This window comes from Pithys albifrons, unplaced genomic scaffold (genome assembly GCF_047495875.1).
Source record: "Pithys albifrons albifrons isolate INPA30051 unplaced genomic scaffold, PitAlb_v1 scaffold_42, whole genome shotgun sequence".
NCBI classification, from domain to species: Eukaryota; Metazoa; Chordata; class Aves; order Passeriformes; family Thamnophilidae; genus Pithys; species Pithys albifrons.
In genome coordinates, this window is record NW_027286057.1 from 128357 (window position 1) to 145000 (window position 16644).

A 16644-nucleotide genomic window follows, 5' to 3' on the forward strand; every position below is an offset into this window, starting at 1 on the left:
TCCTTGCTTTCCTCTATTTTGGGGGTTTTTTTCGAGGGGTGGTGTGGTGTGTGTGTTGTTGTTATTGTGGCGATGTTGGTTGGGAGGTTGGAGTCAAACAAGCAAACAAAAGCAAAACGGGAGCAAGCGGCCGAGGGAAACGTCTCCATATGGATTGGCTGCTCCTTTCTGTCCTTCTTTAAAGGAAATAAAGGCAGAAAATTATGGAGAGTTATTTATTTTGTATTTTTTTTAAATTCCGCCCCCCTCCTTACTTCCTTTTAAACCAACCACTGAATATCCACGCCTGGAAATAACAGGGAAGCGTCTTTCCAAGGGAATAAAGTGGACCATTGGTAAAAATTGGACGCAAGAGAGGCAAAGTGAGCCAGAAAGTGTGTACTCCCCTTTGTGCATGCCTGTAAAAAATAACCATCGACCTTTTTTTCCATCGTTTTGCTGCTCAACACAGCGAGTTCCCCCCGTCTTTTCCTCTTGCAAACGGTATTTGTGCCCCTGGCTCCCACTTTTTGCACTGGTGGTGACCATTCCCCGCAGCCTTTCACTTTGGACACTTCATTTTTACGACTGCACGAAGAAACTGAGCTCATTAAAAAGAAAAAAAAATCACATCAAATCACCGGGATTCTTGTTAATTTATTTTTTGGCGGGGAGGGAGGAAGAGGAGGAGGACACACTTCGCAGAGGAATTTTTGCTGTGGAGCCGCAAAAATGAGCAAACCCACTAAATGCCGTGGTGTCATTAACAGCCCCCGTGTTCCCCTCAAAAGTCCGCAGCCCTTCAAATCTTTCCCTCATGTTCTTCCACATAAAAAAGGGAGAGGGGGGAAAAAGCAGCTTAATTATTTTCAGCAGAGCCCTGAGTGACTCTGACCGGTTCCAAGTGTGGAGGGAGAAAACCACCATCTCAGCTCCTCTCGCCAAGCTGCTTTGAGGATTTTCTGCCCAATAAAGGTCACATTCTCGGGTTTTTTGAGGCTTGGGGTGACTCAAACCTCTCGTGAGGTTGAAACCGCCTTTTTAAATTTATTTTGATTTTTGGCAGACTCTTCCCAATAAGAGAAAAAGTCCCTGTAACCATCCAGTCCACCTTTATTAGATTTTCCTATATCGAGGGGGTATTTTTCCATTTAGAAAGGCAACTGAGAGCGGGTGAGGGGGGGAGGTTGTTCCTCCTTGCAGCAGACAATGAACTATGCAGGAAAACAGTGATTTTATCCACCTATTAGTGTGAAAGTATTTTTTAATAATCAAGCTGGTTTTACTGTGAAGAAATAACCTTAATACACGAATAACCTCGAGGATGGCACGATAACAGCACTCATTTTTTTTTGGCAAAATTCACCCACCTCGTCCCCTCTTTCCCAGATTCCACCTCACCTAGAAAATCCAATCCCAAAAAATGAAGGAAAGAGCAACTGGGGACAGAGGCTCCTTAATTAACAGCAAATGTCGAGGTGACCGTTTTCCCTCCCTAATCAATACCATTTCTATTTTTAAAATCCCTCTGCAAACGGTGCAAATGGAAGGGCAAAAATAAAAAGAAGTTGTCAGATGTGGTCAGTTCGGGGGTGGGATCGGGAAGACCCGCTGCATTTTCCCAGTCTTTATCCCTGGATGCAGAGAGCAAAGGTGCAGCGAGTCCCACAAAACGCAGCCTCAGGCTGGGCATAAATGTTTGTTTTCAGTGTCAGGGAAAGAAGAGACCCACCAGCCCCTTCCAGATTTCAGGAAATAAGATATATGCAATTCCTGCTTCTTTTTAAGGGAAATATCTTGACATTTAGTGTCTGGGGAAAGTGCTGCTCTTTGTCTTTCCTGTTTTGGCCGTGTTTGGATGTGGGGCTGGGGCGGGGGGTGATGTGTCTGGCGGGTGCGTGTTCCTCTGTGCAGCTTTATCGGGGAGGTTTATGGTACTTTTAGGTGTTTCATTGTACCCTCCCGGAGATTATTTTATTCCCCCCCCCGCACCTTTGCCCTGACCTTCACTGAAAAATGTCATTCCCTCCTTCCCCACCCCAAAACCAGGAGCCTTTGGAGAGATACGTGACGCGCGTAAATAAAGAGGAGAGGGGAGGAAAAAAAAAATCGCCCCCACGACCACTTCAAACCGGGCGATTTCTCTGCGCCAGCATTTTTACGCCTTTATGCGCTCCCCGCGCCGGCAGCTCCGCGGGGGAAAACGCAGCGGGAAAAGCCCTTGATCGGGAGGGGTTCTGCGGGGGGAAGGCGCGTAGCCCCGCACCGCAATGCCCGTGCTGCGGGGCCGCTCCGCGAGTGCGGGACTGGGCGCTGATGCTCCGCGGGTGCGGGACCGGGGGCTCAGGCTCCCCCGCACAGCTCTTGCAGGGATGCGGGGCCGCTCCGCGGGTGCGGGACTGGGCGCTGATGCTCCGCGGGTGCGGGACGGGGGGCTCAGGCTGCCCCGCACCGCTCTGCCCATGATGCGGGGCCGCTCCGCGGGTGCGGGACGGGGCGCTCGCGCTGCGCGCTCCCCCCGCGCTAACTCTGGGCCAACAGCGCCATCTCGCGGCCGCGGGCGCGCAGCGCTGCGGGCGGGGCGGGGGCTGCGACCCCCGAGGGCACCGCGGTGGAACCGCTCGCCCCTTCCCACACCCGCGGAGGGGACCCTTCTTTATATAACCCCTTTATAAACTCCATAAATAGCCGGATTTTTTTGCTGTTGCTGCTGTTGTTGTTAAATCCACCTTTTATTTTTTCTGCCTCATCTCCCCCTTTACTCCCCCTCCCCCCATTTTCCCCCCATTTCCCTCCTTTCCCCTTTTTTCTCACCCATAAAAATACCAAGATATAAAACAAGCTCAGCACACGCACGCAGGACCGAATAAACCCACCAGATGTGTCACCCCCCACCACCTCCGGCTTTTATCAGTTTTAGCTTCGACTTGGGGTTTGATTTTCTCTTTCCCCCCCCTCCCCTCGTCCGAGGGGGGTCTGTTGTTTGTAGCTTGTAGACAAAACATTCCAATAATCCGGTTTCAAAGAGAAGAGCACCCACCTTATTTAAACCATAAAGCAATTAAAGCCAGACGTCTAGCCAGATCTAGGGTCCTGTTTTGTTCGCTCCTATTCACTCCGCATAGCAGGGAGACAAACAGAGTTGTAAAAGTGGCATTTTTTTGGCTGCGGAAATGTACCTATGGACAGCTGGAGGGTCCTGTCGGTTTTGTGTCCTTTACAAAAGGGCAGATTTGAAACCAGGCGCGCACACCCCACCAGAAAACACCCCCAGAAACACAGACATTCCTCCGTATCGATATCTTTTTTTTCCTCATTTATGTATTTTTGCCTCTCTCCGGGAGCTCTGAGCGCATCTCTCCCCAGGCAGAAATACATGTGCATGTTCACAAGCGCCGGCACACAATAGCTGTATCAGTATGCGAATGCACACACGCGCCATATGTCAAAGAATGCCGAAATTGGAGCATTTTGATACATTAATCCGGGGAAAGGCTGGCCACAGGGCGTGCTGCCGGGTGCCAGCCGCATTCGATTTTATTTTTTTAAATTATTATTATTTATTTTGAGCCACACTGGGGTGGTGTGTTGGGGTTTGGTTTTTTTTTTTTTTTTCCTTTTCACCGCTGGCTGCTGTGGAGGAGAAATTCAATGGCTGAGCCGCACCAGCGCAGCCTCCCAGCAGGGCCAAATGGCATTTTATAACTGGTGTAACCCTTCACCGGGGGACGAGGGGGGGGTGAGGATACCGGGGGCCTTGCACATGAACTAAAACTGCGGCAAGGATTTTAACCCAACCCAACCCACTCCCAACAAAGGAAAGCCCCAACCAGCAGCTCGGTGGAGACAAAGGGGCATCTCCTGCGCTGCCCGCCGGCTCCAATGGGGTCTGGCCGGAGGGAGAGGGGCTGGGGCGGGGGGGGGAACAGGGGCTGGGGACAGAGGGAGGGGGGCTGGGGACAGAGGGAGGGGGCTGGGGGAGGGAGCGGGCTGTGGGCGCACTGGAAATGAGATCCGCTTGAATGAAAGGGGGGCCAAAATGAACTTCCATACATCACGTCTTTTCAACATCGCTAAACGTTCCTGACAAGCCCCTCCAGAGAGACGGGTCCGAAACTGCCTCCAAGTCCTGTCCAAATTATGGTCGGGATTATTTTCCTCTCTCTCCCTTAATTAATAATGATAAAACAGGGGTGATTTTCCTCCTCTCGCGAAGAGGGCAAGCGGCTTCCCGACCCCGCAGGATTTTATTCTTTATTTGAAGCAGGATGAATAGAAGGCAGAGAAGGAGACCGGAGGGGAAGAAAATAATAATAACAATAATAATATATTAAAAAAAAAAAAGGAAGAAAATCTGGCATGACTTAGGTGGAAAGATTTCCCCTTGTCCTTTTTTTCCCCCTCTTTCTCTTTCTTTCTTTCCTTTTTTTTTTTTTTTTGTTTTGTCCATAAATCTTCTGCGCTGCTAAAATGTTTTCTAACCTGACCATTTCATTGCGCTCGTTAAGATTTTTTTCCCCAAAACAGACCTAGCACAAAACTGGGATTGTAAAAGGGCTTTTTCCCTTCCCCTGCTCCAGGGATGTTGTCTGTTGATAGACCACGGTGTGCCTTGTCCCCCACTGGTGACAAAAAAGCACCCCCTCTTTAAGAGCGAGGACACAAATCAGGGGAAGGAAAAGAAACCTCCAAATGCTGCAGCAAGAAATATTAAAGAGCAATATTTTATGAGATCAGCAGAAGTAATCTCTTCCAGATTTTTTTATTTCGGAGGAACTGGGACGAGGGCGACAAACGCATTTCTCTCGCCTGATCTGGTTCTGATTAGAAAGATTAAAACGCTGCTCCACTCATTTCATTAAAAAAAGGGACCTATAACAAGTTTTTATGATTAAACATCCCTCGCTGCTCATTTTTTACACAATCTCCTGCTTCTTGTTTCTCCTTCAGCAGCCTGGGAAGCGCCCAGGGAAGGGGCCATTGATGGACCCGGCTCCAGGCTCTGTGGGCAGCGCTTTTCTCGCCTCTGCAGCCCCAGCCCTTGGCAGGACGGGGGGGGTTTGACCTTTTCTCCGCCAACAACCCTTTCCCCCCCCTTTTCTTTTTTTATAATCTCCCCTGTGTAGGGCGAAGGAAGGGGCGGTGGTGTGTCTGCTTTAATTTTTTTGGCCTTTTAGCCCTAAAATTTGCTGCCGCGTTGCCACCACGTCTTTAATTCTTTATTCTTTCTTGCTCCCCCCTCTTCCTCTCCACCCGAGACATTTGTACTTTCCCCCTTCCACCTCCAGCAGCTCTCCAGGTCTGGAGAACCCCTGGATCGGGCGGATGCTCCCCCTGAGCGGATGGCAGGGAGAGGCTGCCTCTGCCAGCTCCTGCTTTCCCAGCATCCATATTTAGCCTTTTTACATATCCTTCGATTGCCTGCGGTCATAAATTAGCACAATTAATTATCCCAATCTAAAAATTGATGGCACATATAACCCTTACCTCAGCGCCTTTTTATTATAGTACTTTGGAACAGAAAAGTGCTGGCGAAGGAAGCAGAAAGCTGCGCTCTGCTCGGTGCGGGGGATGCTCCGTCCCCCCGCGAGGCACCGGCCCCGCGGCCGCTGCTCTGCAAAGGGTTTTAAAGAAAAAGACACCTACATGCTGCGGTTTTTGTCCTTTTTTTGTCGGTTTTTTTTCTCCCGTGACGTTAGGTATATTTACATAGAGCTGCTCTACAATAGCGAACATAACAATATTACAGAACGGTTCTGAGACGAGAATAAAATACACAAATAAGTACAGCAGAAACGCTCAACACCATGACAGAACATCATCGAGCCATAATCCCTTCAGTCCTTTTTTCTTTTTTTTTTTGTCTCTTTTTTTTTTTCTCTCTCTTTTGTACAAAATATTCACTCACGAGCTCGCGGGATTAAAAAATAAAAATACTGGATAAGTTTAATTTATGAAATAAAATACTAATAAAAAAAATTCAAGTACTTCTCGTGTTTGTTTGCTGAGGACAAAACAAGGCAGAAGAAAGGAAGAGAAAACAAACCCCCCGAACATCTTTCTTTTATTTAGTTGCGTTTTAGAAAAGCCTCGTGTCCCCAAACGCTTGCTGTGTTTGCCTCTAATGCTAAACATTCATCCGCACATTCAAAGTCAGAAACATTTCAACCCCCAAGAACAGCCTCTTTTTTTTTTTCGTCTTTTTTTTTTTTTTTCTCTCCTCCCTCTTTTCTCATTGACTGGACTTTGCCAACTTTATTGCTGTTCTTTATCGGTTTTTTCTTTATTCATTTTCTTCATTTTCATTCGCCTGTTCTGAAACCAGATTTTGACTTGGCGTTCAGTGAGATTAAGGACTCTGGCTACTTCGTACCTCCGGTCCCGTGTAAGGTACATATTGAATAAAAACTCTTTTTCCAGTTCCAGGGTCTGATACTTTGTGTAAGGACATCTTTTCTTCCTCGTGGAGCGCGCATGAATCCAATTTGCGACGGGATTGTCTGAGAAAGAAGATTTTTATATTTTTTGGGGCGGGAAAAAAAATCAGTGTATACAGCTGGCCTTTCTTCCCTCCCCCATCCACGCCCTGGTGTATCTATAGACAGAAACCTGTTTAATTAGCAGATCTTACCTAAATATTTTAAGTGACCTTCAGGAGAGTTTAATCTGTTTATTTTGGAGGGGTCATTTCCTTTTCTTTTGCTGCTCTTCTCACATAAAAGTTTCAGTAAATAAAACTGTAGCAATGGGTTTAAAATAATAATTATCCACATGACTGCTACTAGCAGTAATCTAAGAACATAGTCATAAAAAGTCAAAATTCCCACCATTTCATAGGCCCATAAACTCTTTTTACAACCCCAGCTCTCCAGTACTTTCCCTAGAAGCTTTCCCAGACCTGGAAAGCAGAGTTTGTTTTTTTAATATCTTAAGGATGACACGCGAGATGTCCCACTGGCTCCAAGAAATTGGCTTTTTTTGGGTTGGGGGTTTCTTTTCCCTTCCCTAAAGGACCTTCCTCGCTGCTGCCGCGGCCCCGCTGGGTCAGGGGAGCTTTTCCCTCTCTGCCCTTTCCGTGCAGCTGCTGCCAGCAAAGGGACACTTTCACCCCCTGATTCCTCCACTTATTTTTGCCACGAGGGTGCCTGGCACCAGCTCGTCTGTCATAAATAGAGGTGTGAGAGCCTGTACAGACAGAGAGAGGGATCTGGAGGCACCAAGGTGCTCCCGGTGCTGTCCCGCAGCTTTAACCCGGAGCTCTCCCGCATCTTAGGCCGGGGGGTCCCACCAGAGCCAGGGCAGGGCTGCGGTGGGTGCGGGACCCGCCTGCAGCTCCCGCAGCATCCCCCGCATCCCCCCGGGGGGCTCAGCTCCTCTCTGCGAGGCTTTGGCTGCAAAAGGCGATGGCCTGGGTGGGTTTTTACCTCCCTCCTGCAGCCCCAGGAGCTGGTGCCCTCTGCAGAGCTGGGGACCAGGTCCCTGCTCTGGGGCTGGGGCTGAGGGGGTGGTGGCGGTTACCTGACTCCTTTCCTGACAATGTTCAAGGTTTCCTGATGCCTGGGTTGGTTTGGGGTTTGGGGTTTGGGTTTTTTTTTTAGTTCCCCGTCGCTCTCTCACTTGGGTTGCAGAAGATGTTTCTTCAAGTGTATGGTCCAATGTCCTGCGCTCTCTGCCTTGTGCTCTCAGCTGCCTCCACACACTCAGTTTATGCCTTTACAATTCCAATTTTCCTCCTTACTTCTCCCCTACACCCCCACTCCGGCTCCCCGCTCAGGGCACCCACCTTTTCCTTTATTCCCACGTGTAGGAGCATTTTATGAATAATTGCACCGGTGGAGCTTTTACTGATTTTTAAAAGAGATAAAGAGACCCCTCTGCATTTATCCAGAGATATTCCCTTCGCCTCCCTGAAAACCCCACATCAATACGTTCACTTCCAGCCATCTACAACTCTTTCTTGTCCCTTAAAAGTGGAAATATTTTAAAGCAAAGAGGCTTCTCCCTCTGCCTACCCCTTTCTCGCTGCTTCTCACACACACACTCTCTTTCTCTATTATTTTTTTTTTAATTTCCCCCGGTGGAAGGTGATGAATATTTGATCAAAGCAGCCAACAGCCCCCCCACTGGAAAGAAAAAGAGAAAGAAAAAAAAACAACAAAAAAGAAAATAAAAAAGGAAGAAAATAAAATAAAAATGCTAAAGAGCCCGAAACAAAGTCGAGAGATTCGCTCTCCGGCTCTGCTAGGCGGACTCGCTCAAACCCCCAGATCTTCCTGCGTATCTGGAGTTTTAGGGTCGGGCTCTCTAAGGTAATTTCATTTTATTGAGTAGGGTCCTGGAAGCCGTAATGCCTCCCCGGTCGTAAACAAGAATGACTTCGACTTACTAGGGTCTAATTCGTGCTTTTCTTCTTTGTGTTTGCTGGAAGCGATGGCTTCGGACTCCGGGGAAGGAATTGTCTGCGCGGCTCTGTCTCTCAGCTCCCCGGGAGCCCCGTACATGTAGTCCGCGTAGCCGCGGCCGTCGGCGGGGCCGCACTCGGCCCTGCGCCCCGCGAAGGCGTCGGGCTTGAGGCCGTAGGGGCGAGCCCCGGGGGCGAAGGCCGGGAACGACACGGCCCCGGCGAGCGGCTCCAGCCAAGTCCGCATGTACCTGGGCTCGGCCCCCACGGGCGCCTGGGGAGCGTAGGGGTGGTAGCCCACGGAGGACTGGGAGTGCACGGGAGCCCAGGAGGTGGTGAACACGGCCGGCTTGGGGGCGAAACTGCAGGACGGAAAGTCGGCACAGTCCGGGACTAATCCTGACGGTCGGGCGGCAGCCGGGTGCGCGGCAGAGCCGGGGAACCTGGAGGCCAAGAGCTCTTCGTTCTCGTGGCTTATCAAGGAGTCAACATAGTAGTTGCTTATGGGGCCAGAAGCCGACATGGTTCCCCCCTCTTTTACATTCATAAGATTATTGTATGAACTGTATGTGTACTTTTTATCTGCTCATAGAACAATCAGGGCAGGTAATTATTTTTTCAGCCTTTCCCACTGTTCCATTGGCTGCCGCCCTCACGTGATTGTATTTACCCAAAAATATCGCCTGGATCAATCCGCAGGGCTTTTTTTTTTTTTTCCCTATCCTCTTTTTTTTTTTTTTCCCTTAATCTAATAACGCCACCCGGCTTTTCCTAAACCCGCTGGAAATGGGGCGGAGATGGGGAGGAGGGATGCTCGGCTGCTCCGCGGCCGGCGATGCTCAGCCCGCGGGCTGGGAGGGGGCACATTCACCCTGATGCTAAGAGAAGGTGGAAGGTAATTGTGGAAGGTAGTCCAGGAACTATTTCTTGACGTAATTTATCTCTGTCCTTTCCTTCTGCAGCTTCCAGCCTCTAATGGATACATTAAATTGAATATCGGTGCAAAGGGGAGACGGGAGAAGTCCAGTGGAGGTGGGATCCCCACCCGGAGGAAGGAGCTGGGGAGGGGAGGGGGGAGAAGCTCCGAGCCTAAAAGCAAAGGGGCTTTTGTCATCTTTTGCAGCGCTGTCTCCTCGTCAGGCTGCTCAGCTGCTGAGAGAACTGTGAGGCACAGGCACATCTCGTCCTGCTCAAGAAATAAGTATCTTCAGAAGGAAAAGAAACCCCAAATATAGACATATATAGAATATGAGGGGCATCTTTAAAAAGAGGAGGGGGAATAATAATAATACCCCCCCTCAAAAAAAAAAAAAAAGCCTGAGCTTTTGCAGTGAGAGGCTGCGTTATTCGGCAAGTAGTCATGGATGTTTTTATGTCCTTCAATAAAATTTTTACGAGGATCGTTTGATTGTTCATAAATGTGTCGTTCATTAAATAAAACCCTAGGACTGAGTTTCAGCTCTCGAGCTGGGGATGAGGAAGCTTTTGGTATCAGGAGGAAGCAACAATGTGTTGGGCACATGATCTTTTCCTTTTTTTCTTTTTTCTTTTTTCTTTTTTTTTTTTTTAGTAACGCCTGGAAACTTTTCTTTTTGCACCAAATCAAGTGAAGAAGTTGGGAGCGTTAAAAAATCGGTGGCAGCCTGTCTGCATTTTGAGAGAATAACCTTTCCTTTGTAAGGAAAGACAGGTAGGTAAATAGCTCACGCCCATTGGAGTCTCAAAAGAAGGGACTTAGACGGTTTCTTTGGCAGAAAAAAATAAATTCAGAGTCCTAAAAAATATAACCTCTTATGATTTCTATTTTTTTAGAAACCGAATCTCTCCCCCCCCCCCAAAAAAAAAAAAAGCTTGTCTGGGCTCTCCAAAGGTTCTCCATCCCCTCGGGTTTCCTAAGGCTGAGAGGACATGGAGGGAAATGGTCAAAATTGGAAAGAAGAAGGCAAAGTGTGGGCTGAGGAAGCGCTGGGGGCTCCTGGCGGAGAGGCGGGCGGGGGGTGGGCAGGGTGTCCCCAGTGATGCAGTGGCACCACTGACAGTCGCTCTGCACAGCCTGGACAAGTCCCACGGACCGACACGGCACAAACCTTCTCAATTCTCAGTAATTCCTCCCCCTTCCCCCCCCCAGTAAGTTGCATGAGAAACGCGAGCAGGAGGAGGAAAGGGATTGAGGCAGATCCAAGGAAAAACAGGCAAAAAGAGTTGGTGTTGTCAGGAGACCCCCCCCCAGCCCCTCCAAATTCACCCCTTCAGCTGAGCCAGGGCAAAACCTGCACCTCGACCCGCAGAGCTCGAGCAAGTCAAATAAATGGATGCACGAGGCTGCCCTCGCTGCTGGGAGGATCAGGATTTCCCTCTCGAAAAATAGGCAAGGCTTTCAAATAAAAATATGACGAGACGTGTTTGCCTTGGGATTCCGGATTTTCCAAATTCGAAAAGACATCGACTCGCTGCCCCCCCGAATTTGTTCCTCATTCCGTTTTCAGTCCCTTGCTTTATGTGAGCCCTGAAAGGGAAATATTCCTGCAGGAGCAGAATGTCTCCTTTGGCCTTTATCGACATCAATTTATCTGTCAATCACCAGTCTCCAATGACGGTTATTTTTATGTCCGGGAGGGAAAAAAATATATAGTCATCATTCTTTTATCTATTCCCATTTTAAAAATCCTTACTCTGCAGGGCTGCTAATCGAGTGGGCTGTGACATGTGGAGGGGAAAACGCTGCCTGGCTTTCCCACTTTGGTGGAATATTTTAAAGAGAATCCCTACAAAAGCTGGGTTGTCTGTACCAGCAGAAGGGGAGAGGGAGAGAGAGAAAAAAGAGGCAGAGAGAGAAGGAGAGAGAGAGAGAAAGGAAGGAAGGACTGAGCGTGAAGAGGGAGAGAAGCTCTGAGTGGGGAGGTTTTACCAGAAGGGAAAATATAGCACTAATATCAGAATACACCACAGGCGAACCGCAGAAGGAGCAGAAATTCTCAAAGCCACGCAGCTCTAGGAAGTAGCAGCAGTTTTTGTAACCTTAACGCGAGCAGGCAAGGTCACTACATTAGTCATGAACAGTGAACGTTGGTGTTACACAAAGGCAAACGGATCCGGCCAAGATTTCTTTTATTTGCACGGAAACCTGCAGCACACGGAATTATCCACCCCCCGTGTTGTCGTGGGATGGGAAATAAAAAAATCAGATGGCGGTTGCAGCACAGACCCCTTTCACTCAGGGACTGCTGAGAATTGAGCAACACAAAGCAGAGATGGAGACACTTCACCTTAAAGCACATTAAAGACACGACTTAGGACTATAGACACGGTTGGAGCCCAAAGACACGTTGTGAGGCTGAAAACACGACTTAAGACCTTGTTTCCCCCACGTTTTTGCCGCAGAATCCCGGAGCACGATGTGAACCCCCATAAAATTTAACACGATGTGAACCCCCATAAAATATTGTCCTTTCACGCTTCTCTCGACGTGAAACCATCCCCATGGCTGAGAGCAAAGTTATGTGCAGAAAGTCCTCTCCGAGTGCATGGCAAGGAAAGCAATCCCTGAAATATTCTTCTTTTCAGTAGCAGCGTCCCCAAGCCAATATCCAGACTGGAATTGGAACCCGCCTTGCTATTGAATTCAAGCAGCTACGAGGTTGTCTCGCAGCTTTTCTGTGCGCTCCAGCCACACTCCTGCGCCTCCACAACAGCGTCGGTACTTGTTTAATGCGAGATTACCTCTTCTGAAATGACGGTGAACTATCACATCCCTTCCAGGAGACTCATATCATTTCCTCTCACCTCCCCTTTGGAATCTGCAGGGGGAAGAAACTCCACTGCACTGAGCGAAACTAACCCTGGCAGCCCACAAGCCGTATGAGTATTTAGATTTATTATTTCCTGGCGAGGAAAAAAAAAATAATAACAATAAATAATAACCATAAAAAAATAGAAAGTCGAGTGGCAAATTAGGATATTACAGAAAACGAAGCCTTTGTCTGAGCACTGTCCTGCCTGGTTGACTTCTGACACCTTTTCGGAGCTAAATGTTGCCCATGGTCGCCCTTGTCCCTGCGAGTGCTCTGCGAGCTCAGCCCGAGCTGCCTCCCTTTCCTTCCCTTCCCTTCTCTTCCCTTCCCTGTCCTGTGAGTTCAACCAGGCTCTTTCTCCTACTTCCAAATCTTTTGCTTTCGCTTTGAGAAATTCTCCCCTGATTGGAAGGAACTGAGACAAAAAAATAACCCTAATAAAAAGGAAAAAAAAAAAAAAGGAGAGAGAGAGAGAAGGGGGAGGAAAATAAAAGGCAAACCCCCCACTATTGGGCAGCCTGCGCCGATGAGACGCTGCTTTCGGGAGTATTTTCTTGCTCTTTAATTCTTATTTTTTGCAAAAAGTGGTGGCCAGGCAAAGCCATCTGCGGGTCCCCAGGACTCCGGGGGATGTTTCCCCCTTTCCCCGCGGCAGCCCCAGGCCCAGGCCCGTCCAGCAGCTCCCTCCGGAGCGGAGCACCCCGAGGCTGCGGGGCCCGGAGCTCCCGGCGGGGCCGCCCCGCAGCGCGTCCCGCAGCGCCGGGGGGGGCATCGCGGGGCGGCCCTGACAGCCCAACAGCCCCTCCGCATTCCCCCGCTCTCCCGCCGTTCAATTAACACTGTCAAGGTCGGATTAAATCCGAAATCGGCGTTTTCGGCCCCCCCGCGCACCTCCAGCCCCGCTCTGGCAGCGGCGAAGGGCGGTGCTGCCTCCGGCTCTCCCCAGGAGCGAAGCGAGAGGAGCCCTCCGGCAGCTCCGGCTCCATCCCCGCCTGCATTTCCAATCTTAACCCGTGAATAAATTTCCCTTTTCCTCCCTTTCATTGTCCCTTTCCATTCCCTTCCTCGTCTCTTTTGCCTGCCCAAGTTCTTTCTCGCTTTCTTTTGTTCCTTCTTCAACCCCTCCTTTCCTTAAGAAAAAAAAAAAAAGAAGAAAATTGTACACAATAGATTGAAGGACTCCGAAGCAGAGTCTGAAGAGGCTGCAAAATATTTCTTGATCCCCCAGATGCCTCTGATTAATCCAGGATTGTCTCTTAGAGTAAATAAATACGGGGAGAGATTCATTTCAGGCCAAATCCCATCCGTGGATCTCTCAGCAGCGCAATTGCGGGCAAGAAGCTTCGCCTTCCCTCCCTGCTAAATATTTCCCTACTGGAAAATCATATTTATTCAGGCTTCTTTAAAAGTTGTCATATAGAAAATCTCCCCGGGACGACAATTGACTGCACATCTCTTGATATCAACGTGAAAATGTCAACCTGAGCCAATGTGGGAGTCAAAGCTAAGGCAAAGAAAACCAGTTTTCTGCTGAAAATGGCACTGCAGGAGTTTTTTACCTGCTTCCCCCCACACACTCACACACTCCCCCCCCCCTCTGTTTGTGGCTGAGAATTCCTGTGCCTCCAGTGTTGGAGGTACAGCGAATAGACAATAAATTCCGAGGTGCAATTAAAGCTACCAACAATTTCTTTAAGTGTGTTATGGTGTCCTTTTCCAAAATTTCAGGTCTCCACCAGACGAAGCGTCCTGCAGTTGTTCCTAAACCCCCAGCGGCTCGTCTGCAGCAGCCGAGGAGGTGGAAAATTCAAGCTCCTCTCCCTTCTGCTCTCCAGGTTTGCTCGGTTTTGGGTGTGATATTAAATGCAGGTCAAGAGAAGGGGAAAAAAAATCCCAGAGAAGTAAATTAAAAGAGGAGCAAGGAAACAAGCCTGAACCCAGAGAGGCGAAGTGAATACTGCCTGGAGAAACATATTTCTATACTTCTCCCTTTACATTTATTATGTTTCTGTCAGACACCCTGTAATTAGCATAGATAACTGTAGTTGCAAGCTCCAAGTTGTGTCTGCACATTCTATTGTTTGGCTGCTCCAGTTGCACACCAGCGAGCTTGGAAGTGAGCACAAGGTGTGAGGAAGAGCCTGGTGCCCTCAAATAAGGCAATAACCCCCCGAAATGTTGGGGGGAAAAGAAGGGGGGGGCGCGGAGGAACGAAGGTTGCTCTTTAGGCGATGGATTCCAGCCCGGTCTGTCCCACAGTATCTCTGGCCTGGTGCAAATCTCCTCCAGGAGATCGGCCCAGTCTCAAACCTCCATTGATCTACCACAAATGTGGCTTAAAATAGGTTATTCAGGCAACCCCCTCCGACTTCTGGCTCCTTCTACACCCGCTCCAAGCAGTTATTTGTAAAGGTCATACCTGTGTAAATACTTGGGGTCTGACCAGACACCACAGCCCCAAACAACAACCTTGGGCAGGGACATTTCCTGCCCTTTACACCCGCCCCAGTTTGTTTTCCAGCCTCGGAGCGGGTTCGTCTCGGAGGGAACGGCTGAACCTTCAGGGGACTGTCCCCAAATCCACACGGACAAATAGTCAGGAGAAACCAGGAGAGGTTTTATTGGCGGTGGGGGACACCTCTCACCATAATATAACCCAGTTCTGCCCCTGCTTCAAACCAAAGAGGGAAAGTTTATCAGCACAAACTTACAACCACCCCAGAGGAGGTTTTTGAGTGTTTGGGGGTTTATTTGTTTGTTGCCTTTTTTTTTTTTTTAACTTTGCAAAACCACCTCAAAAACCCTCCCCAGGAGCAAAGGATAAAGTTCATCCCCAGGCAATGCCCTCCCACAGACAGACCCAGGCAAGAACCTCCAGGTTGGAAAATTACACCTGCTGGGAGAGGAGGATTCTCCAAACAGCCGCAAGAAAAATTATGCAATCCAGCGTATGGTAATCTCGCTAATATTTTACTCTGATAACAGCGTCAGAAAGTGCACGAGCACGAACAACAAAGCAAACAACGTTACACGAAGGAAGGCGAAGGCGAACAGCATGGTGTCCTTTTGACTACCCATGTTTTTACATAAAAACAGACACATCTAGACAAAATAGTCGAAGCAATAAATTCCCACCGTCCCACTTTCCTGATCTAATATCATAATTAAAAACCAGTGGGGGAGATTTTAACTTTTATTGCGTTTCTGGAAGTTGGGTTGCTAAACATATATTAAGTTTAGATTCTTCTCTTTCTCTCCAGGGGGGTGGTGGCTCAGAAATAAAATCAATCTTAATATACACGGGATAGATATTGGTTTGTCTTGTACATGCTGTTAGAAGAAAGGGGAAGAAATCTGCAGACAGTTAATACAGAGAAGGCAAACTCATCATACATGTAATGAATCCTTTAAATCATTCAATTATCACAGCACTAATATCAAATAATTATGGTTAAATGTACCAGTAATCAACCTTGTCCCTGCTGAAATATTAATTTACAGGATTGTGAATGCGTTTCTTCTTCTTTTTTTCTTCCCTTACCCTTTTATAAACTTGCTTATTAGATTTTTTTCCCCCAGCCTGGTGTGTTCAGAATAAAAGGACGATGAAAATACCCCACAGAACGTTACTTAGAACCAAATCAACAACTCTTTCGTCTTTTCCACACTTAAAACAAACCATCTTTAACACAACAGACCAAGCAAAGCGAGATGTTTTCAAGCCGATGCGTAAAAACACTTATTAATTCATCACACGTGATTTTATTCTTGTTTGGGTTCTCACATCCAGACCCAGCGCCCGTCCTGAGGAGCTGAGATAGAGCTATTTTGGCAATCGAAGTCTACTCCTTGCCCAGAAACTTCACCCTGAGCCTCGCAAGGGAGAAGTCAAAGCAGAGGAAACCTCCGAAATATCACAACACACCAGCCAAAAAACTCACCCAAAATTCACCATTCCCGCCAGACCTCAACCTGCCTTGGGAAAACCTGCAGGTCTGGCATTGTGCTCACTCAGGAAATCCAAATATTCAGAGTTTAAGGCTTCATTTCTCCTCGCCAACCTGTGTCTTTCCGCCCTCAGACCAACACGCAGCACACTCGGGATTTTTTAAGATATTTCCACACACAAATGTCACACTCAGCCCCCGCTCATCGTGTGGATTCGGCTCTCAAAATGCTCTATTTTGCCCTCTGCCATTCACCTTCTTGCCATCTGCAAACATCCCTAATCTGCGCTTTTTCCGCCTGATATTTGCATTGCTTTGCTTTTCCATTTTCTCTCATCCCCCCCCTCTTCTCGCAATGAAACCCTGAGACAACTTTTCCAACTTTTCCAGCGCATTTTAGGAGAGGGAAAGGGGTAAAAAGGGGTAAAATAATCCCCTTTTTTTTTTTTTTTTTTTGCACTCAGGAGACACAGTGCTCATGTAACACAGACGTCTGATTTTCTTCGACAACAGTTCCTGAGCTTTT

At 48.4% G+C, this 16644-nt stretch overlaps 2 protein-coding genes across 2 annotated transcripts in view; both read right to left on the reverse strand.

Annotated features, from left to right (window-relative positions):
- Positions 1–16644, reverse strand: part of HOXC10 (homeobox C10) — a 69543-nt gene that overhangs the window by 45583 nt on the left and 7316 nt on the right. The window lies entirely within an intron of this gene.
- Positions 5630–9567, reverse strand: HOXC9 (homeobox C9). Its single transcript, XM_071581812.1, has 2 exons — positions 8366–9567; positions 5630–6479 (listed from the first exon to the last, which is right to left on the reverse strand). Exons 1-2 carry the CDS (start codon positions 8925–8927, stop codon positions 6235–6237), a joined length of 807 nt encoding a protein of 268 aa, XP_071437913.1. The 5' UTR covers positions 8928–9567; the 3' UTR covers positions 5630–6234.

What these genes read in the sequence shown, in the direction of transcription:
- HOXC9 (XM_071581812.1), bottom strand. Translation starts at nt 8,927, where the DNA reads ATGAATGTAAAAGAGGGGGGAACCATGTCGGCTTCTGGCCCCATAAGC. An exon ending in AAAGCACGAATTAGACCCTA is followed by an intron (nt 6,480 to 8,365) that starts GTAAGTCGAAGT and finishes CTTCTTTCTCAG; the next exon opens with ACAATCCCGTCGCAAATTGG.